General features: G+C 40.6%; 1 protein-coding gene across 1 annotated transcript in view; it reads right to left on the reverse strand.

The window, feature by feature from the left end:
* Nucleotides 1–20,106, reverse strand: part of TMEM30A (transmembrane protein 30A) — a 39,949-nt gene extending 19,843 nt beyond the window's left edge. Inside the window, exon 1 of the mRNA XM_069598019.1 lies at nt 19,524–20,106. Within this exon, the coding sequence (XP_069454120.1) occupies nt 19,524–19,760 (237 nt within the window). The 5' untranslated portion in view covers nt 19,761–20,106. The remainder of the gene's footprint in view (nt 1–19,523) is intronic.
* Nucleotides 20,107–20,135: the final 29 nt, after the last annotated feature.

Below are 20,135 nucleotides of genomic sequence, written 5' to 3' on the forward strand. Positions count from 1 at the left end.
ATGCTGTTGATGTTTTGGGTCTTCACCATTTGAACAGGTGTGCAGTGGAACCTCGTTTTTTAATTTGCAGTTCCCTAATGATGATGTCAAGCATCTTTCACATGTTTGTTTACTTGCCATCTGTAAATTATGGGCTACATGTTTGGATCCGCCAAAATTCATATGTTGAAGCCCTAATTTCCAATATAACTTGGAGGTGGGAACACTGGATTTGGTTTAGATGAGATCATGAAGGTAGGGTCTCCACAATGGAACAAGAATCCTTCTGAGATGGAAAAAATAGAGCGGAGTGCTTGCCTGTGTACAATGCATGCACTGTCTCTCTCTCTCTCTCTCTCTCTCTCTCTCTCGCTCTCTCTCTCTCTGCTATGGGAGGATAAAGTGAGAAGGCACCCATCTACAAGTCAGGAGGAGGGTCTTTCTTCACTCTCTTCAGGGTGAAGAATCTGAAGGAACTGAACCTGCCAGCACCTTGGTCTGACTTCCAATCCTCCAAGACAGTATGAAATAAATGTCTGTTATTTAAGCTATCTGGTCTATACAGTTTTTAAAATAGCAGTTTACGCTAAGACGGACTAGTACTGAGAAGTGAAGTGTTGCTTCAGCAAATATTCAAAAAGACAGAAGTAGCTTTGGAAGTGGGAAATGGGTATAGGCTGGAGATTTGAGATGCATGCTAGAAATATAAACATTAAAGGTGATTCTGGTGAGATCTTAGAAAGAAATGAAGAGAGTTAAAAAGAAAGCTTCCATCTCCTTAGAGAGCTAATAAATAAACATGATCAGAATACTGGTAGAAACATGGATGGTAAAAGACAGCTTTGGTGAAGTCTTAGAAATGGACATTATTGGACATTGGAAAAATGGTGATCCTTGTCAATAAAGCGGCAGAGAACATGACTAAACTGTGATCCAGTGTTTTGTGGAATGTAGCACTTGCGGAAGGATGAGGCTGGATATTTAGATTTCTAAGCAGTGTTCAAAGAGTGGCTTGGTTCCACCTGACTGCTTATTAATAGTAAGACAGGAAAGGAGAAAATGGACTAAGAAAAAATGTTAAACAAAAAGGGACCAGATCTTAAACTTAAGATCTGGAAAAATTCTCAAACCTATCCATACCACACAAAATCAGAAAGCATGCTCTGAAAAGAATACTAAGGACACAACTAAGGGTAATACTAAGCTGAACAACCACTCAGTAAAGAGACGAGTGAGCATGCGAACCATGGACCTAGTCAGCCATTCCAGCAGAAACACTGCCGTGTGAACTCAAGGGGAGAGAGAAGGAGCAGAAGGAAGGCAAGCCGAGGAACTGCTCAGAGCCTACAGGACTGGCCCACGGAGCCATTCTCTACATAATGTGCTACGGATTCTCCAAAAGAAGAGAAGAGTGATCCCTGAGATGACTTCTGAGACCATCAGGGCTACATCCTCATTTCGTACTGGAGGAGGAGTTCAACAGACCGGCTGGCAGCAACCCAACCCAGAGCCTTGAAGCAGGACTTCTACCCCAGTGGGTCTCGAAGGTAGAGTGTTAAACCAAAGAGGTTTAACAAGCCTTAAGAGGCTTCTCAAGCCTTAAGATCTGATGATATTTGTCTTGCTAAGTTTTGGAGATCTGCTTGGAACTCATCACCCTTTTCATTTTTTTTTCCCCCCTTTCAAACTTGAGTGTCTGTATGTCTGTTACTTCATGGTATTTGGAAGCACATCTGGTTCCACAGGTTCACAGCTGGAGAGAAATTTTGCCTCAGGATGAATCATACTGTGAGTCTCACCTATCTGATTAAAATGATATTTAGAAGACTTTAAAGGTGATGCTGGAAACAGAAGAGATTTTGGGGGCTGATTACATGGAATAAAACTATTGTGCATGAGCACAAGGGTGGAATGTATGAAATGTATGTGTCTCTTCAAAATTCATATGTTGAAGCCTTTGGGAAATAATCAGGTTTAGATGAGGTCAGGATGGTGAGGTCCCCATGATGAGATTAACACCTCTAATAAAAAGAGGAAAAGAAATCAGAGCTCCTTCTCTCTCTGCTGTGGTGAGGGCAGCAGGAAAGTAGCCACCTGCAAACCAGGAGGGTCTGCACCAAGAACCAAACCTATCAGCACCATGACCTTAAACATCCCTACCTCAAGGACTGTGAGAAATGAGTACCTGCTATTTAAGTCACCTAGTTTACAACACGTCATTGTAGCAGTCTAAGCTTATTAGGATATTGCATATCTTCTTTGGTGTTCAGGTCTTTTGCCTATTTTTAATAGTTTTTCACTTGCTTATAGCTGAGTATTAAGAGTCCCTTGTATATTTTGGTAACAGCCCTTTATCAGATATGCCTTTTAACAACTTTTTTCTCCCAGACTGGGTCTGTCTTATCACTCTTGTGATAAGTAAGAATTTTATCATTAACAACTCTAATTACCTTTACCTTAATAAAGTAAGAAAAAAAAAAAAGCCAACTGACCTTTATTTTTGAAACTGAACACATAAACTTTCTATGTGGATATTCAATTTCTTTTCATAATTGAAAAAAAAGGTTAAAATCTGTATATAGAAAATAAAGCTTTAAATTACAACATCTAGGGAAACCTCCTACATTACTGATGGGAATTTAAATTACTACAATCACTATGGAAAACAGTATGGAGGTTCCTTAAAAAACTAAAACTAGAACTACCTTTTGATCCAGCAATTCCACTCATGGGGATATATCAAGAAAAAATATAATTCAAAAAGATGCAAACATCCCAATGTTCACAGTACTATTCACAATAGCCAAGACACAGAAGCAACCTATGTGTCTACTGACAAAGGGATGGATAAAGAAGATGTGCTACATAAATGCAATGGAATATTACCCAGCCATAAAAAAGAAGGCAATAATGTCATCTGCAACAACACGGAGGGACCCAGAGATTATCATACTAAGTGAAGTGAGGCAGACAGAGACAATATTATACAATAATACAATATTATACAATAATATTTACATGTGGACTCTAATTTTTAAAATGATAAAAGTAAACTTATTTACAAAACAGAAACAGACTCACAGATTTCAAAAACAAACTTATGGTTACCAAAGGGGAAACGCTGGAGGAGGGAGGTGCAGGGATAAATTAGGAGCTTGGGATTAACACAGACACACTACTATACACAACAAAACAGATAACCAAAAAGGACCTACTGTATAGCAGAGGAAACTCTACTCAATATTCTATAATAACCCATATGGGTAAAGAATGTGAAAAAGAATTAATATATGTGTTGGACTTCCCTACTGGCTTAGACGGTAAAGCTTCTGGCTGCAATGCAGGAGACCCGGGTTCAATCCCTGGGTTGGGAAGATCCCCTGGAGAAGGAAACGGCCCACTCCAGTATTCTTGCCTGGAAAATCCCATGGACCACGGAGCCTGGTAGGTTAACTTCCATGGGGTCGCAAAGAGTTGGACACGACTGAGCAACTTCACTTACACACCTGAAACATACTGTAAATCAATTATACTCCAACAGAAGTTTTTAAAAAATTAAACAATTACACCTAACTGCTTTCCAAAAATCATAAAACTGCTTAATAAAACTTCATTTTGTCAAATCCTGATACAACCTATTGAAATGTTCTCAATCAAAGCCTACTTACTAACGAAACTTTGTTTAGAGAAAATTTTCATTCACTACAAATATCTAAGAGAGGCTTGGCATGTAATTAAAACAAGTTAATAAACACAAGTCTCCTAAATGAAGACAGGCAAAGCATATATAATTTTTCACTAAACTTGAGGGGTCACAGCTTTCTACCTAGGGCTTATTCATATAAAATATTCCACTTAAAAGTCAAATTTTATGATGTTGACAAGATGAGAGAAAAGATGAGACCGTTTAGAAAAATATATTTTAAATCTATATTAAAATATATTAAAATTTTTTCAGTTTTTTGTTTAAAAATCTCTACACATCTTCTCTCTCTTCTAAGTCTAATTTAGGATAAAAAAAAAAGTTGCCAGCTGGGCCTATTACCATATATGGTTTGCCTTTGAACAGAAACCTGTTAAACCACTCTCTTTCAAATTGGTGTCTAAGGCAAAGGGGGAAAGAAAGATGATCAGTTGTGATTAAACAAAGATATATTCTTTATTTAATTGAACAAAAACAATAGGATGGAATATGAAATCTAATAAATTACACTACTACAGTATATTAAAACAAGTATTTTTAAACCAAGTATTGCTTAATATTAAATTATACTCCTACAAAATCAAAGGATAGCTATAACATTTTCATCATTATCTTTTAATTATACTTTTTTAAATATACAAGGAAATTGCATGTCTTTGATTCCAGGAAACTCTGAAAGTAAAACAAATGGCCATTAACACTTTAAACCTTTCTATCTGCAACACATGACATGGAGTGCAAGGCAGACGCAAAAGTGATGCTTTATGTAGTTTACACAGTCCTTTCTATTAAACGTGCATCTCATCTGATCCTCACCAAAATCCTAAAAGTATTATCCTCATTTTACATAAAGAGAACACATTCAGAAACTTGCCCAAGGATACGCAAATAGCAAGAGCTGGTGCTATGCTAGACGCAAGAATTTTTGACTCGAAGTCCAGTGTTCCTTCTACTAAACTGCTTCTTCACAAAAACAGTTCCCTTGGCCCTCCAGAAGACTACTTCATCAAAGGTTAACACACAGGGAAAATAAGTATAATATTAAGTGCTAAACTGAACAGCAGAGGACAGTAAGTACCAGACGGACTAGTACTTTCAAAGAAAAGAGGATTTGAAATGAGCCATTAAAAGGAAAAAAAGATGGAAAAGAGGGCCATATGGAGAAGCATGAAGCCAGGACCCACAGGTACATTTAAGGACAATGAGCATGAACAGCAGAGAAGGTGATGGCACCCCACTCCAGTACTCTTGCCTGGAGAATCCCATGGACAGAGGAGCCTGGTAGGCTGCAGTCCATGGGGTCGTGAACAGTGGGACAGGACAGAGCGACTTCACTTTCAGTTTTCACTTTCACCCATTGGAGATGGAAATGGCTACCCACTCCAGTGTTCTTGCCTGGAGAATCCCCGGGATGGGGGAGCCTGGTGGGCTGCCGTCTATGGGGTCACACAGAAGCGACACGACTGAAGCGACTTAGCAGCAGCAGCAGAGCATGAACAGTTTGGATTTGTGGAGCATTTTCACATTGGAAGGAAATGAGACAATGCTGAAAGGTAAACTGGATCCATAAGAACATGCTTTGTTTTATAGGCTGCTAAGTCGCTTCAGTTGTGTCCGACCCTGTGTGACCCACAGATGGCAGCCCACCAGGCTCCCCCGTCCCTGGGATTCTCCAGGCAAGAATACTAAAGTGGGTTGCCATTTCCTTCTCCAATGGGTGAAAGTGAAAACTGAAAGTGAAGTCGCTCAGTCATGTCTGACTCTTAGCGACCCCATGGACTGCAGCCCACCAGGCTCCTCCATCCACTGGAGTGGGGTACCATTGCCTTCTCCATAGTTTTATAGGCTACTGTTTATCAAATGTATATACTAAGTGCCTGACATTAAGTACTTAACACACATCAACTCATTAAAATGTATAATAGTTTCCTGCAAAGTTAATTTTTATTTTCCTTATTTTAACCTAGGAACCTGGCATTTAGGAAGGTTTAGTAATTTTCCCAGTATCACCCACCAAGAATTTAAACCCAGCTCTGACTTTCTCTAAAATCTATGTTCTTAGCACCATCTTATGTCCTCTTACACAAGGAATATACCATCATTTCTGATGCACAAACTCAGAGCCTCCAGATTATATGAACGAAGAAAAGTATCTGTGATTTATTTTTGTTGCTAATCAGGTTGCCCAGCACCCAAACACACTCCCAAGCACTGGGGAATTCCCCATGTTGAGAGTCTCGGAGGCAGGCAGGGCTCAATCTTCCACTTCAGAAGCCAAGACAGCAACTGAGTCCTTCCGCATCCTAACCCCAGGAGCCAAGCAAAAAGCGTAAGATTTGGATCAAGCCTGATACAGACTAGAGCACTGAATCTCCACAAAATCAGAGTTGAGTGAGTGTCATCAGACCAGCAGCTGAAGCAGTAGTCTAACAGACAACTAAACAGCGGCTGTGGCATCTGACCCACTATTTCTGCTTCCAAACTTCCCTTGCTTTCCTCTCGTCTCCAAACCTGATCCTCTAGACCTCCCACCTATTCAGTGTGAGACCTACCCAATCTCCCTCCAATAAATCCTCTCCCCCATCAGGTACCCACAGTTGGTTACTGTTGCTGGCAACAAAGCCTCGGAAAGCTAAGTAATCCTGAGTGTTCAAAATGTCCTGCAGGAAATAAGTAAGTGGAGAGAGAGGAGGCTACTATAATCAAACACCCGTGTGATAAGAGATTTTAAAAAAGGAGTCTAAGAAATATGACTTTCATTTCTTCCTGAATGTGCTGTCAGGAAAGCATCACTTATTAACTTAATATTTACTTGAATGTCTGTTTTCCAGGCAGGAGGGACTCACCCCAATATCTAACCACATGCAGCTTACAGTGACAAAACACGTGTCACTGAAACGGAATGGGTGCCTTGGTAAAAGAAATACAGGTCCCATGGAAACTCATACCTAATCCAGTGTCCAGCAATTTCTCCATGAGGACTGATGAGTGGATGTTACCTACAAGGAGACAGTACCAAGAGCGACAATCTCTAACTGAGGGCTTAACACATGAACAAAGCCAAGATACATGAATTTGGAACATAAAGTTCCGCATTAAAAATGTGAGAATCAATTAGGAGTTCACCAGTTAAAGCATCTAATTTTTCTACAGTGTCCATTTACCAAACAGTTGACAACCAGCAGTAAGGAAAATTTAGGTCTCAGAAAACAGAAAAATGAAACTGGATTACAGAGTCGAAGCTAAAGGGGTAGCTTCTGTAACTAGAGTCACTATAAGCGAGAGCAGTGAGGCTTTGTAGTCCAGGGGACAAAATGTGGAGAGAGCCAGCCCAGAACTCTTAGAAAGGGCGGTGTCAGAAGCTTCAGGAGACAGCACCCTCACACCGACACAGCTGCACACACGAGATGCTGCAGCTCCAGCAACGGAAACGAAGCTGGCTCAGTTCCCGTCAGGCAGGGCAGACAGCTGGGGGACAGGGAGGTCACGGCGCTACCCTTGCCCTAGGTGCCTCCAGCAGACGCCTCAGATTTGCGAGTCAACCAGTGCCGCTGGTGTGACCCACAGGAGCCGACTTCCCCCTTTGTTACGAAGAGGTCTCCCACAGAAAGAGAAGGCTGAGCGGCGGCCCGTGTTCTCGCCTCAGAGGAAGTACTGCAACTTACACCGCTTCTAACTCAAGGCTCAAGAATGAGGGACAGCACTGAGCTCTCCACACACGTTTTTATGACTACAGATGAGGTCGTCTGTATAACCCAGGCCCCAGTAAGAAAGAAGGCGGGTAAGGACTGCGAAGAGTGAGGAGAGGGGGAAAAGGGGGGCACAAGGAGAAAGCAGGGTATTCTGGGACACTGGACATTGTTAAAAGCATATAAAATAAAAAGCTTCCTTTTCATTCAATAGGTAATACCTCAAGAAGAAAAACTCCCTTCAAAAACGCTCATCAGATAAAGGAGGTGGAGGAAAGACATCACCTCGACGTGTGGACAGGGAATGCTGCCCCCCAATCCCGGTTCTATAAGCACCAAGCAATCAGCCATGGCATCTGCCCACCAACGGTGTGCCCTGAGGAAATTCAGCATGGAGGAAAAACAGGAAGCATTCTGTGCTTGAGGTACTGGCCTGAGACAGTCAAGATGCCCATCTAAGGAACAATTTCAGCGAGCCCAGACTCTTGCGTCTTCCCATACCCAGGAAAGCTCTAAAATCACTAATTTTCAGTGTCAGTCTCTTCTTAGGGATTCAGTCGGGGACTGAACTCTGTATATCCTGGCTCCTTCCGGACCTCTGGGGACAGCACATCAGAGCTGAGAGGCCGTCTCCTGGGCTCAATACTCAGTAAGACCTGCAAACAAAACTTAACTCACAACTTTAAGGTTGATGGTTTTTTTTCAGTCGATACATACTCAAATTATTTAGAGTCAATTAAAAGTTAACAGTTGAATTATTTTTTTAATTCACTCTATTTTATTTTGAAAATTAGTTTTTTAAAAAATCAAAAGCTTAGTTCAACACTGATAGTTACAGAACAAGTTTAACCCTTCATATCCTAATAAAATTCTATGAGTCACATGAAATCTGCTGCATGTTTCTGTAGGTTAAAGAATCTGAGTGGGAACTACAGAAAAGGTGTTTACTTCTAATTCAAAAGGAAAGTCAATCTCACATGTGGAAATGACAAACGAATTAAGTAATATGTCATGCAAACCATCATAACAATAAAAAAATTTAAAAACTAGCTATTATTTCTCAAATGTCTATTCAGTGCCAGAACTATTTTAATCTTTCTCAGAGGAAACTGATATTCAGAGGTTACATGACTGCCCAGAACCAATTAGCTAACATATGACTATTATTAGTTTTTGAGGGCTAGTGAAGCAAATTACTGCAAACTAGGTGTCTTAGAACACGAGAAATTTCTTCTCTCACAGTTCTGGAGGCCCTAAGTCTGAACCTGAGCTGCCGGCAGGGCTATTCTCCCTGAGACCCTGGGGAGAAACGGTCCTTGCCTCCTGCCTGCTTCTCGCAACGGCCAGCATTCCTCGGTTTGCAGCTGCATCACGCCACCTCCACATCTGCTGCTACGTAATTCTCCCCGTGTCTTCTCTTCACATCATCTTCACTCTATGCCTGTCTTTTCTTACAGGGACACCAGATAGACATACTGAACAGGAGCCCACCAGAATAACCTCATCTTGATTTCATTTGCAAAGACTCGATTTCCAAATAAAGTCACATTCAGGTACTTGGACTTAAGGTTTCAACATATCTTTCACAGGAACACAATTCAATCTGTAACAGTGATATAGTCATATCTGTCTAACTCCAAAATTGCTGTTCTTTATATAAGACTGTCCTGCTCCTACTGTACAATCATCTGGAAACATGGAAGTCAATTTAAAAGACATTATGTTTAAAAAATAAAATTGGCATCGTTCGTGAATATGCTGATGTGTTAAACAGTACCAGCAAATCTTCACAGTTTTTGTCTAAAATACAGATTCAAAACAACAACTTGGTTATGGCAAGGTGGATGTCATTTCAGGAACACCTTAACTTTCAGAGTTTGAAATAGAATTCTGTTATACTACGTTGTCACACACAAAGTTTTTACATCTGGCATTTAATGCATTTTTACAAACAAAAAAGCATATTCCAACATGAGGTTTAGTTTACTCCTTAAAACTCTTACTAAAGTATCAAGTTATAAAAACTGCCTAGGACAAAACTGGTGAAAATGGCTTTGCTAATCATGCTTCAATCTATACAAGAGGGTAGATAAAAGGAACAGATAAGCAATCAGTATGAGTAAACTAGGGCTTCTATTTAAAGGAAATACAGGTCTTTTCTACATAAAGCTTTGTTTTATACAGTCATACAACTGATATTCAAATATTAGTGGCTTTCATCTTTGTCTCCAGCGATACTTTCTGACAATAACCTTGTGTGGCCTCATATCATATTTCATACATTATAAGGTACACATTATACACTTATTTCCACCCTCAAGTCCCATTTTCATATTCCTAGATGTATTCCTTTGGTTGAATTTCTTCTTTCTCACTTGAAACTCTTACCATATCCATGGTATTTCAAATCCATGGTGAGCTCTTAAAAATTAAGCCAGATATTTGTGACTTGTTAATTTGGGGGGTTACACGTCACTAAAAATTTCAGTTAAAAAAACAGTCATGGTTCATTGACTCCCATAACCTCACACCCAACAGTGGTCTTCTCATGCCTATAAATGGTACCACCATTGTCCCAAGCATCCAAACTCAAAATTTTGGCATCATCTTTGGAATTTATTCATTCATTTATTTAAACATTTGAGATCTCTATTAGATTCCAGGAACTATCTCTATTAGACGCCAGGATGATAATATATAATGGGAAAATACATCATTCATGCCACAGAGAACTTACATAATAGTGGGATAGAAAGTTATGTTAATTAGTAATTTAAAAATATAATTCAATAATGTTATGCCAGGTTATCAGCTAGTCCTTATGAAACCGGAGAGAAGCATCCATTTATTCAGTATATCAGGTGGGACAGGAATGAAGTTTGAAAACTGGGGTAGAACAAGAAAGGAAGGCTATTTCAGGTTGATCTAGCAACATGCCACATTTCATAAACTGCAACAGTTATGACTAGAGCAAAGGGCAGCGGACTGGTAGGAGATGAGGCCAGAGAAACAGAAAGTAGCTTCTCATGAAGAAAATTACATTCCACGTTAAGGGTTTTAAACATTATCCTGAATGCTAGAGGCAGACATAGAAGAAATGTTAAGCGAGAGATGAAATATTCAGACCAGTCTTTTAAATATTCAGACTAGCCTGCACGCTTCTGGCAGTAACGTGCAGAAAGATTGAAGAAAATGCCAACTAGAAAAATAAAATAAAATGCTATTACAATAACCCAGCAAATGAAAATCATAAAGAAAAAGGCAGTAGAAATAAAGGGAAAAAGTGTTTCAAAAAATACAGAGAAAGTAAAATCTACAGAAGTTAGTGGCTAGAGATAAGATGATGACAAGTAAGACTTTTGGGGTTTCTGGCTTGAAACCCATGTGGATGGTGACTCCATTCATTGCACGAGAGCTGCTTTTCATGTTGTTAACTCAGAGGTCAGCTTCCAGTTCTTCGCTCACGTGAACTAGTAGCAGCAGCCCTGGGCGTAGTTATCACGTGCTCTACCTTGAAACTGGTTTCCAGACCACCACATTTCCCTTGCTTTTCTCCGGTCTCACTAGCTGTTCCTTTTCTACCTCCTTTGCTAGCTTCTCCTCATCTCCCCGACCTCTGTAATCACTGGAGTGGACTCATGGCTCTCTCTGGATGCTCTTCCTTTTTTACCTCTTTTAACTTCATTCTATCTTATGTCTCTGTGTATCATCTACACTGAGTCAAAATACTTGACCCCAGTCTCAACCTTCTCCCTGTTCAGTTGTCTACTCATTATTTCCAATTTGGATGTTTAAAAGGCATCTCACTGTAACGAGTAAAACCCAGAACTCTTCATTCAGCTTCTAACCTCCCAACCCCTGCTATCACACCGAAACTGTTTCTACGGTCTTCCCCATCTTGATAAATTGAAGCCACGTCCCCCTAAAACCATGTTCCCTGAGTTTATGACTAATCAATCTCTCTATCCAAAACTTATCCCTTTCTTGTCCCCTCTGACCTCAAGCCTGTGCTAGCTGAACGCTAATCAACCAGAGTCAGATGACTAAAATCACAGTGGTTGTTGATAACATCGCTGCTGTACTAAAACTGCTCTTATAGACATCGTCACTAACACACAAACTCAGGCTGTTTCTCCGGGACAAGATGAGCTCACAGATGCCTGAGCCATGGACCACGTAAACCAGAGACATCCTGACCCTCAAAACTGCAAGTAAAGAAACATCACAAGATGACCATTAATCTCAGCCTCTGTGTTCTTTTCCTTAAGAAACGCCCCAACTCACAGACCAGGTTGGAGTGGCTTGTCCCCCACTCCCCTCCGTGGCACTCTACAAATAAAACCCTACATTTTGCTGCAAATACTTGCTGTCAGTTTCTGCAACCTGGCATACAAACCCATGCTTGGTTACAAAATTACAATTCCATCATTCTAATGCAGACCAAAATATCAAGTTAGATCTGATTCTACAATTTATCTCACACCCTACACACCCACCAGAGAAGCCGATGGCACCCCACCCCCGTACTCTTGCCTGGAGAATCCCATGGATGGAGGAGCCTGGTAGGCTGCGGTCCATGGGGTCGCTAAGAGTCAGACATGACTGAGCGACTTCATTTTCACTTTTCACTTTCATGCACTGGAGAAGGCAATGGCAACCCACTCCAGTGTTCTTGCCTGGAGAATCCCAGGGACAGGGAGCCTGGTGGGCTGCCGTCTATGGGGTCGCACAGAGTCAGACACGACTGAAGCGACTCAGCAGCAGCAGCAGCAGCAGCAGCGAGAGTGCTAGATCTTATGGTGGTTCTGTATTTTCATTTTTGAGCAACTAACATAATCTTATCCCTAATAGCTATACCAATTTACATTCCATAAGAGCTCCTTGTCCTCTATATCCTCACAAACACTTGTTATCACTTGTCTTTTTAATATGAGTTACTATAGGAAGTGATGGACATGTTAATTAGCTTTATTATGGTGATCACTTCACAATGTATATCAATGTATATGTATCAATATATTTAACTATATAAATATAAAATTTATATAATCTATACAATTTTTGTCAATTGCAACCTCAATAAAATTAGGGAAGAAACAGCTTATACTTAAGATAATAATTCATAACTTACCCTAGAAACAAAGATGCTACCAGGTAGGAGAGGAACTATAGTTCCCTTATTTTAAAAATTAATGCCTATTAAATGTCAAAAGCATAGAAGGCACAGTGCAGAACAACAAGCGGGAGGCCTGCCTGGCAGCTTAAATTCAAAACACAGAGAGCCAGAGGCACAGCAACAGATGGGGACGACTAGCTTAAGCGCTGTCGTGCTTCTCAGCTCTGCTTCTGCTGCCACTACAATTGTTCTCCTGAATCAAACTGACAGTTCTCAGTAATTCTGAAACTGGATTCCACTCTTAAGAAAGCTGACTGGACCTCATGCAGTGGGAAAGGAGGACTTTGAAGGACATGCCATTTGTACCCTGTATAAGGGCTGGAGAACTTCCATTTTCGAATGTAAATCTGACTTAAAAGGAAATCAATATAAGACTTAAACAGATCACTCAACAAAATGCTGAGTAATAAGGTAAACCATATTAAGTATTAATTAGATTAAATTTAAAAACAACATTTTAAGTACCCCTTGAACTAATGATTTCATACTAAAGAATTCATCTTTAAAAGATAAAAATTTAAAAATAAGAGATAAATAAAAGAGAATTACTTGTCCTTTCTAGAGGCTCTAATGAAGACAAAAGGTAACTGAAGTAAAAACTTCAAAAGCAATTTTGTTTAGTTGCTTAAACTTCATCTGTGAAAAGACATGGATAATAATATTACCTGTACCAAGATCAATGGTAAATTCAACTAAGGTATTCTACATTTATTTGTACAAAGAATGTAGAATACAAGCAATTATCAGTGATCACTACACCTACCTTGAAAGATTATTGAGGTTTAGAATGTATAAAATAAACACTGCTATTTTTATAACAAATGCTAAATTTGGCAGTATGTTTCTTTAAAACTCCAAGTCAAGGACAGGAAATTCTTTTCTGTAAGGGGTCAGAAAGTAAATATTTTATGCTTTGCAAACTAAGAGGCAGGTTTGAGGATATTATATAGGTTCTTATATAACAGATTTTAATTGATAGAATTAAAAATATAATAACAAATGTGTACAATTTTTTGGTGACACAGGTCTACAAGTAAGAATAAAATTATTTTGGAGAGATAACATTTCATATTATTGGAGTTCAAGGTTACTATCCTCTAGCATCAAACTCAATTGCAAATGTCCATCTGTAAAACCACTCTCAGTTCCTGGGCTTCTTACTTTTTTTATATATAGATTTATTTATTTTAATTGGAAGCTAATTACTTTACAATATTGTATTGGTTTTGCCATACATCAACATGAATCTACCACAGGTGTACAAGTGTTCCCCATCCTGAACTCCCTCTCCACCTCCCTCCCCACACCATGGCCCTAAGTACTAAAGTTACAAGAGAAACAAATAACACGAATGCTAAAAATCTCTTCATTTCCAAGAGTCAACTTCTAACCAACTTCAATTCATTTAACTACTAAAATCTTTACACTTCTCAACATGAACTTCCTAAATTTTAACAATCATGCCTACAAAGCAACTTATTCTTCTTTGACTCTTAGCTATGGGCTAAGTATAAACAAAGAATACCAAATACAGAAGATCCTTTTGAAATCCTTAAATCTAAGAACCTAAGTTGTTGTTTAGTCGATAAGTCGTGTCCAGCTCTTTTGTGACCCTGTGGATGGTAGCCTGCCAGACTCCTCTGTCCATGGGATTTCCCGGGGAAGAATACTGGAATGGGTTCCCATTTCCTTCTCCAAGGGATCTTCCTGACCCAGGGATCGAATCCCAGTCTCCTGCATTGGCAGGTGGATTCTTTACCATCAAGTCATCTGGGAAGCCCCAAGAATTCAAACTGCACAAGCATAAAATCAAAAGATAAAAATCTATTTTTGTCAGAAACTAAGGAAACAGAAAAAAACCAGAATAACAGAGTTGAGGGTGATAAACAATAATAAGGTAAAGAGGAAGAGAATTAGGGTTTCTCAATCAAGCATGTTTGCATGGGGGTGGGAGTGCTATTCCACTAAAATTTGAAATGCAAATGTAGGTTGAACACAACACTTTGGCAATATTAATTTTGAAGTAAATATTTAGTTCTAAATTTATGCTATCACTCCAAATAATGTCCTCATTTGATTCTAACCATTAATTTACAACTATATAACTTAAAACTGATAAACGTGTGAAAATGCAAAAGTTAAGAATACTTTCTATCAGGGATAGAAGGGGCTTCTCTGAAAGCTCAGTTGGTAAAGAATCTGTCTGCTATGCAGGAGACCCCAGTTCTATTCCTAGATCAGAAAGATCCCCTGGAGAAGGGTTAGGCTACCCACTCCAGTATTCTGGCCTAGAGAATTCCATGGGGGTCACAAAGAGTCGGACAGGACTGAGCGACTTTCACTTTCTTTTTCAGGTTCGCACTATTCAATTAACATCTCTGCCTCAAAAACAAGGACCATCAACTAGAAAAACATTACCTTTATGGTACTACTAGAAAGATGTTCCCGACTCTTACAACTGCCACATTAAAGACTTATTTCTTGCTGCTAATAATAATGAAGATATTAAATCTTAGTTTTAATTAGGTATTAAATATTTTATGACTGAAAAAATTAACAATTTTAGTTTTCTAAAAATTTCTATCTTATTAGATAATAGAAAATCTAAAACCCAGCTAAACAAGATATAGAAACCTAATGAGACGAGATAATCTATTTCTAAACACCTTTTTTAGGGGAGTCCAACATGCTTTACAAGAGTAGTAATATTTTGTATAAACTTTCCAGGAAAAAGATGAAGACCCACTGATTTTTATCTGGATTTCTGATCTTAGCACTTTAAGCTATATTACGAAAGCATTCTGACTGGACAAGTGTTCTTTGGCCTAGTAATTTGACATATTATGTCAATGAAAGTCCTTCAGTTCAGTTCAGCTGCTCAACTGTGTCTGACTCTTTGCGACCCCATGAACCGCAGCACGCCAGGCCTCCCTGTCCATCATCAACTCCCAGAATCCACCCAAACCCATGTCCATTGAGTCGGTGATGGCATCCAGCCATCTCATCCCCTGCCATCCCCTTCTCCTCCTGACCTCAATCCCTCCCACCATCAGGGTCTTTTCAAATGAGTCAGCTCTTTGCATCAGGTGGCCAAAGTATTGGAGCTGCAGCTTCAAAATCAGTCCTACCAACGAACACCCAGGACTGATCTCCTTTAGGATGGACTGGTTGGATCTCCCTGCAGTCCAAGGGACTCTCAAGAGTCTTCTCCAACACTGCAGTTCAAAAGCATCAATTCTTCGGCGCTCAGTTTTCTTTATAGTCCAAATCTTACATCCATACATGACTATTGGAAAAACCAAAGCCTTGACTAGACGGACCTTTGTTGACAAAGTAATGTCTCTGCTTTTCAATATGCTGTCTAGGTTGGTCATAACTTTCCTTCCAACGAGTAAGTGTCTTTTAATTTCATGGCTGTAGTCACCATCTGCAGTGATTTTAGAGCCCAGAAAAATAAACTCAGCCACTGTTTCCACTGTTTCCCCCATCTATTTGCCATGAAGTGATGGGACTGGATGCCATGATCTTAGCTTTCTGAATGTTGAGCTTTAAGCCAACTTTTTCACTCTCCTCTTTCACTTTCATCAAGAGGCTTTTTAGTTCTTCTTCACTTTCTGCCATAAGGGTGGTGTCATCTGCATATCTGAGGTTATTGATATTTCTCCTGGCAACCCTGACTCCAGCTATGCTTCATCCAGCCCAGTGTTTCTCATGATGTACTCCGCATATAAGTTAAATAAGCAGGGTGACAATATACAGCCTTGACGTACTCCTTTCCTACTTGGAACCAGTCTTTTGTTCCATGTCCACTTCTAACTGTTGCTTCCTGACCTGCATATAGGTTTCTCAAGAGGCAGGTCAGGTGGTCTGGTATTCCCATCTCTTTCAGAATTTTCCACAGTTTATTGCGATCCACACAGTCAAAGGCTTTGGCATAGTCAATAAAGCAGAAATAGATGTTTTTCTGGAACTCTCTTGCTTCTTCCATGATCCAGAGGATATTGGCAATTTGATCTCTGGTTCCTCTGCCTTTTCTAAAACCAGCTTGAACATCTGGAAGTTCATGGTTCACGTATTGCTGAAGCCTGGCTTGGAGAATTTTGAGCATTACTTTACTAGCAGATGAGATGCGTGCAATAATAAAAGTCCTTAAAAGTTTCAAAAATGAGGACATAAGCTAAAGAGATGTGAGCAATGTGTAGTATGGAAGTGAATCTTGCCAAGAACTTCTTATGTATTTATTTTTAATAACCCTCAACTTTAAACTAGTGACTGACAAAGGGTGGGGAGCAGACAGAAACAAGTATGTGTGCTTAGGGGAAGTTCCCTAGGTTCTTCTAGTAACTCCAGGCTCAATTCAGAACCAGTTCTCTACACAATCATCAAATTTTTAAAAAATTTATTTGCACAACTGTATCTGAGCATTGGTACAAAATTCCTCATCATTCTCAATTCTCATCTCCTCTAGTTCCAAAGGCGATACAATTTGAATATGCAGCGTTTTTCTTAAAATCACATTAAAGTTGGAAGTCACGGAATATTAAAGTGGAACAAGGCCTCTAAGGGATCATCTAGTCTGAATCGTTCAGCTCTTCAAGCGAAATGAAAACTGAGACTCAAAAACATGCCTAAGATCACAAACTAGGGAGTAAAAGCTGGACTCTAATGCCTTGACTCAACTTCAGTGTCCTTCTAACGAGATCCAGCTACAGTAGACTCTTCAGACAGTTTGAAATCAGAATTACATACATGAAAATTATTTAAGAACTTTCCATTTCATCAACTAGCGTGAAGAACTTTATTTCAGAATCCGAAAGTTTTAAAGAAAGTTAACATTTACCTTCATAGTATAGTAAATATTGACAGAAATTGAGTTCTGATAATTTAGTAAAGACTCATCATATAAATTCCAAACTACTGCTGCTTTCATCTTAATATCCACTAAAAACATAGACATAAGGATCCCAGTATAGTGTAAAAGCTTAAGACTGAAAATCAAGACATCCAGGTTTGGTTTCTGTCTCAATTTTACAATGCTTTTCTAGCTTACTAGCAAATACCAACCCCTCTGACTCCACTTTTCATCTCCTGACTAGCGGACATCACAATACAGTAACTAGTGTATAAATGTAGTGCCAGGAATATTATCTATCTTGTTTCTAAATCTCACAGTTCACAAAAAATAGGAATTATTTACCTATTTTACAAGTGAAGAAATTTAGGGCGATTATGTTTTGCAACAAACTGAGCCAGTTAATAGCTGAGCTGGAATTTAAACCCAGCTCTGCCTGACTCCTGCTTAGAGCCCACAGTCCTTGTATTATACCACTACGCTCACATCCTGGTATGTGTGGTCCTAAAAAGGTTTGGGGGGGTCCCTGGTGACTCAGACAGTAAAAGAATCCGCCTGCGATGAGGGACACCTGGGTTCAATCCCTGGGTTGGGAAGATCCCCAGGAGGAGGGCATGGCAACCCACTCCAGTGGTCTTGCCTTGGAGAATCTCCAGAAACAGAGGAGTCTGGCGGGCTACAGTCCATGGGGGTCTCAAAGAGTCAGACATGACTGAGCAACTAAGCACAGCACAGCACAGCACAATACAGTTGGGAGAACACTAAGGACTACATTTGAAGGACTACTAGGAGATAAAAATGATAAAAGAGAACATTAGACTGAAAAAATTTACTGTGATACTTCATTATTAACTGAAAATGAACTTTCAGTAAAAGATTTTTAAACTGTGCTATACACTTGTATTACTAACACAGAAATGTACACGTTGTACAATTAAAAATATAATGATTCTGCTTTTACAGGTAACACTGTTAATTAAATTGGAAAGTATGCCTATCCCTGCCGTTGAAATAAAGTTGTTTTGAAAGCCCTATTAAATTGCATGCATACATTTTACAGTATTTAGTATAATTAAAAAGGGAAAAAAATGACATAACTGATAGAACAAAAAAAAAATCAAGAGAATTTTGTGCCCGTTCCTCCCCTTTCAAACAGATAAAAAATACCCTCAGATAGTCAAGAAAAGAGGATGAGCAGATGTTTAATACTGGATATGTACACAAAGTATTTACATTCTGTACCAACCTATCTTCACCACTGCAGATGTATGAAGATACTATATTACGATGATGGTTTCTCTGACGGAAGTCAAGATGTTTCCCCAAGTTTCTCTATCATGTCTTATAACAGTAACACGTTCAGGAAATAATTCACAAATTACTCTCCCTGTGAGGTCACAGACTTTTTTTTTTTTTTTTTCAGTTTAAAATCTGGCGGGGTGGGGAGGGTTGAGGGAGGACGAGGGCGAATGTAGGGCATGATTATTAATCAATGTAACCTAAAAGTAAAACCGGAATTGAAGCGTCAAGTTACCTTTTACCGGTAACACGCCCCTGTAAGTAAAAGCATCTGTGAGCTCAACGTGAAAAGTACTGTACACACTTCGGTCACAGGTCCTAATACGTGATGTGCCACATGGCAACTTCTTTACATAAAAACCATCATTGCCTCTAAGACACTGGGTCCTTTCCCCAACAACGGCCAAGGTGTTGATCTCCGTGACTCGGGATAATCCCCACACAGATAAGTGACACTCTGACCGTGTCAACTCTCCTGGAGTTTGATGTCCATGTAACTTCTTTCCACTTCTCCTTTTCTTTTTTTTTTTCCTTTTTTAACCTCCTTTAGAGGTTCAAAACCACACAAACCGCCCATCAAAGGGGCGTTCTTCCCCTGACCCACACTCTGCATTACAAAGAGTCATTCCCCGACTGGATAAACAGCGAGAGAAAGCGCCGGCAAAACTGCAAATTCGGGAAAACCCGTAGGAAAAGAAAGAGGAAACTGAGGAAGACAGAAGGTGGGGAAGGGCAGGGCCCGCCCGACCCCCTGGACCCCAGGAAGGAGGGACACCGCTCCCCGGCGGCGCCAACGCGCACGGCCGCCGCCTCCCCGCCGCTCACCTCGATCTCGCGGATGTTGTTGGAGGTGACGAAGATGCCGATGCCAATGGGGATGAAGATGAGGCCGATGATGAAGAAGGTGGGCAGCACCGTGCCAGCCGTCAGGATGGGCTGCCAAGCCGGCAGCCGTTGCTGTTTGAAGGCCGTGTTATCTGGCCTCCGGGTCTTAGCGGTGCCCCCGGGAGGACACGGGGGCCCGCCGTCCACTTCATCCTTCGCGTTATAGTTCATCGCCATCGACCCCCCGGGCGCGGCTCCGCAACGCGCAGGTGGACGGCCCAGGGCACCCGCCCGCTGACCCTGACAGAAGACGCGCAGGCGCCGCCGCCGCCGCCGCTGTAGAGGCGGAAGGGGCGGGACACCCTTCCGCAGACAGCCGCCGACCGGAAGCGAGAGTTGGCGGGGGACGCCAGAGGGAGGGAGAGAGAAAGGAGGGAGAAGACTGAGGGGCAAGGGGAGGGGGAAAGGGAGGAGGATGGAAGGGGGAGGGAAAAGGCGGACGCACCCCGATCATCTGCCCTGTGACGACAAAGTGAGGGCTTCTATCCCGAGTGTGAAGCTGCGTTGGCGCATGCGCGGCCCTGGGGCGGGTGGGGCGAAGAGGCCTCGGCG

This window comes from Ovis canadensis, chromosome 8 (assembly GCF_042477335.2).
Source record: "Ovis canadensis isolate MfBH-ARS-UI-01 breed Bighorn chromosome 8, ARS-UI_OviCan_v2, whole genome shotgun sequence".
Taxonomy (NCBI): Eukaryota; Metazoa; Chordata; class Mammalia; order Artiodactyla; family Bovidae; genus Ovis; species Ovis canadensis.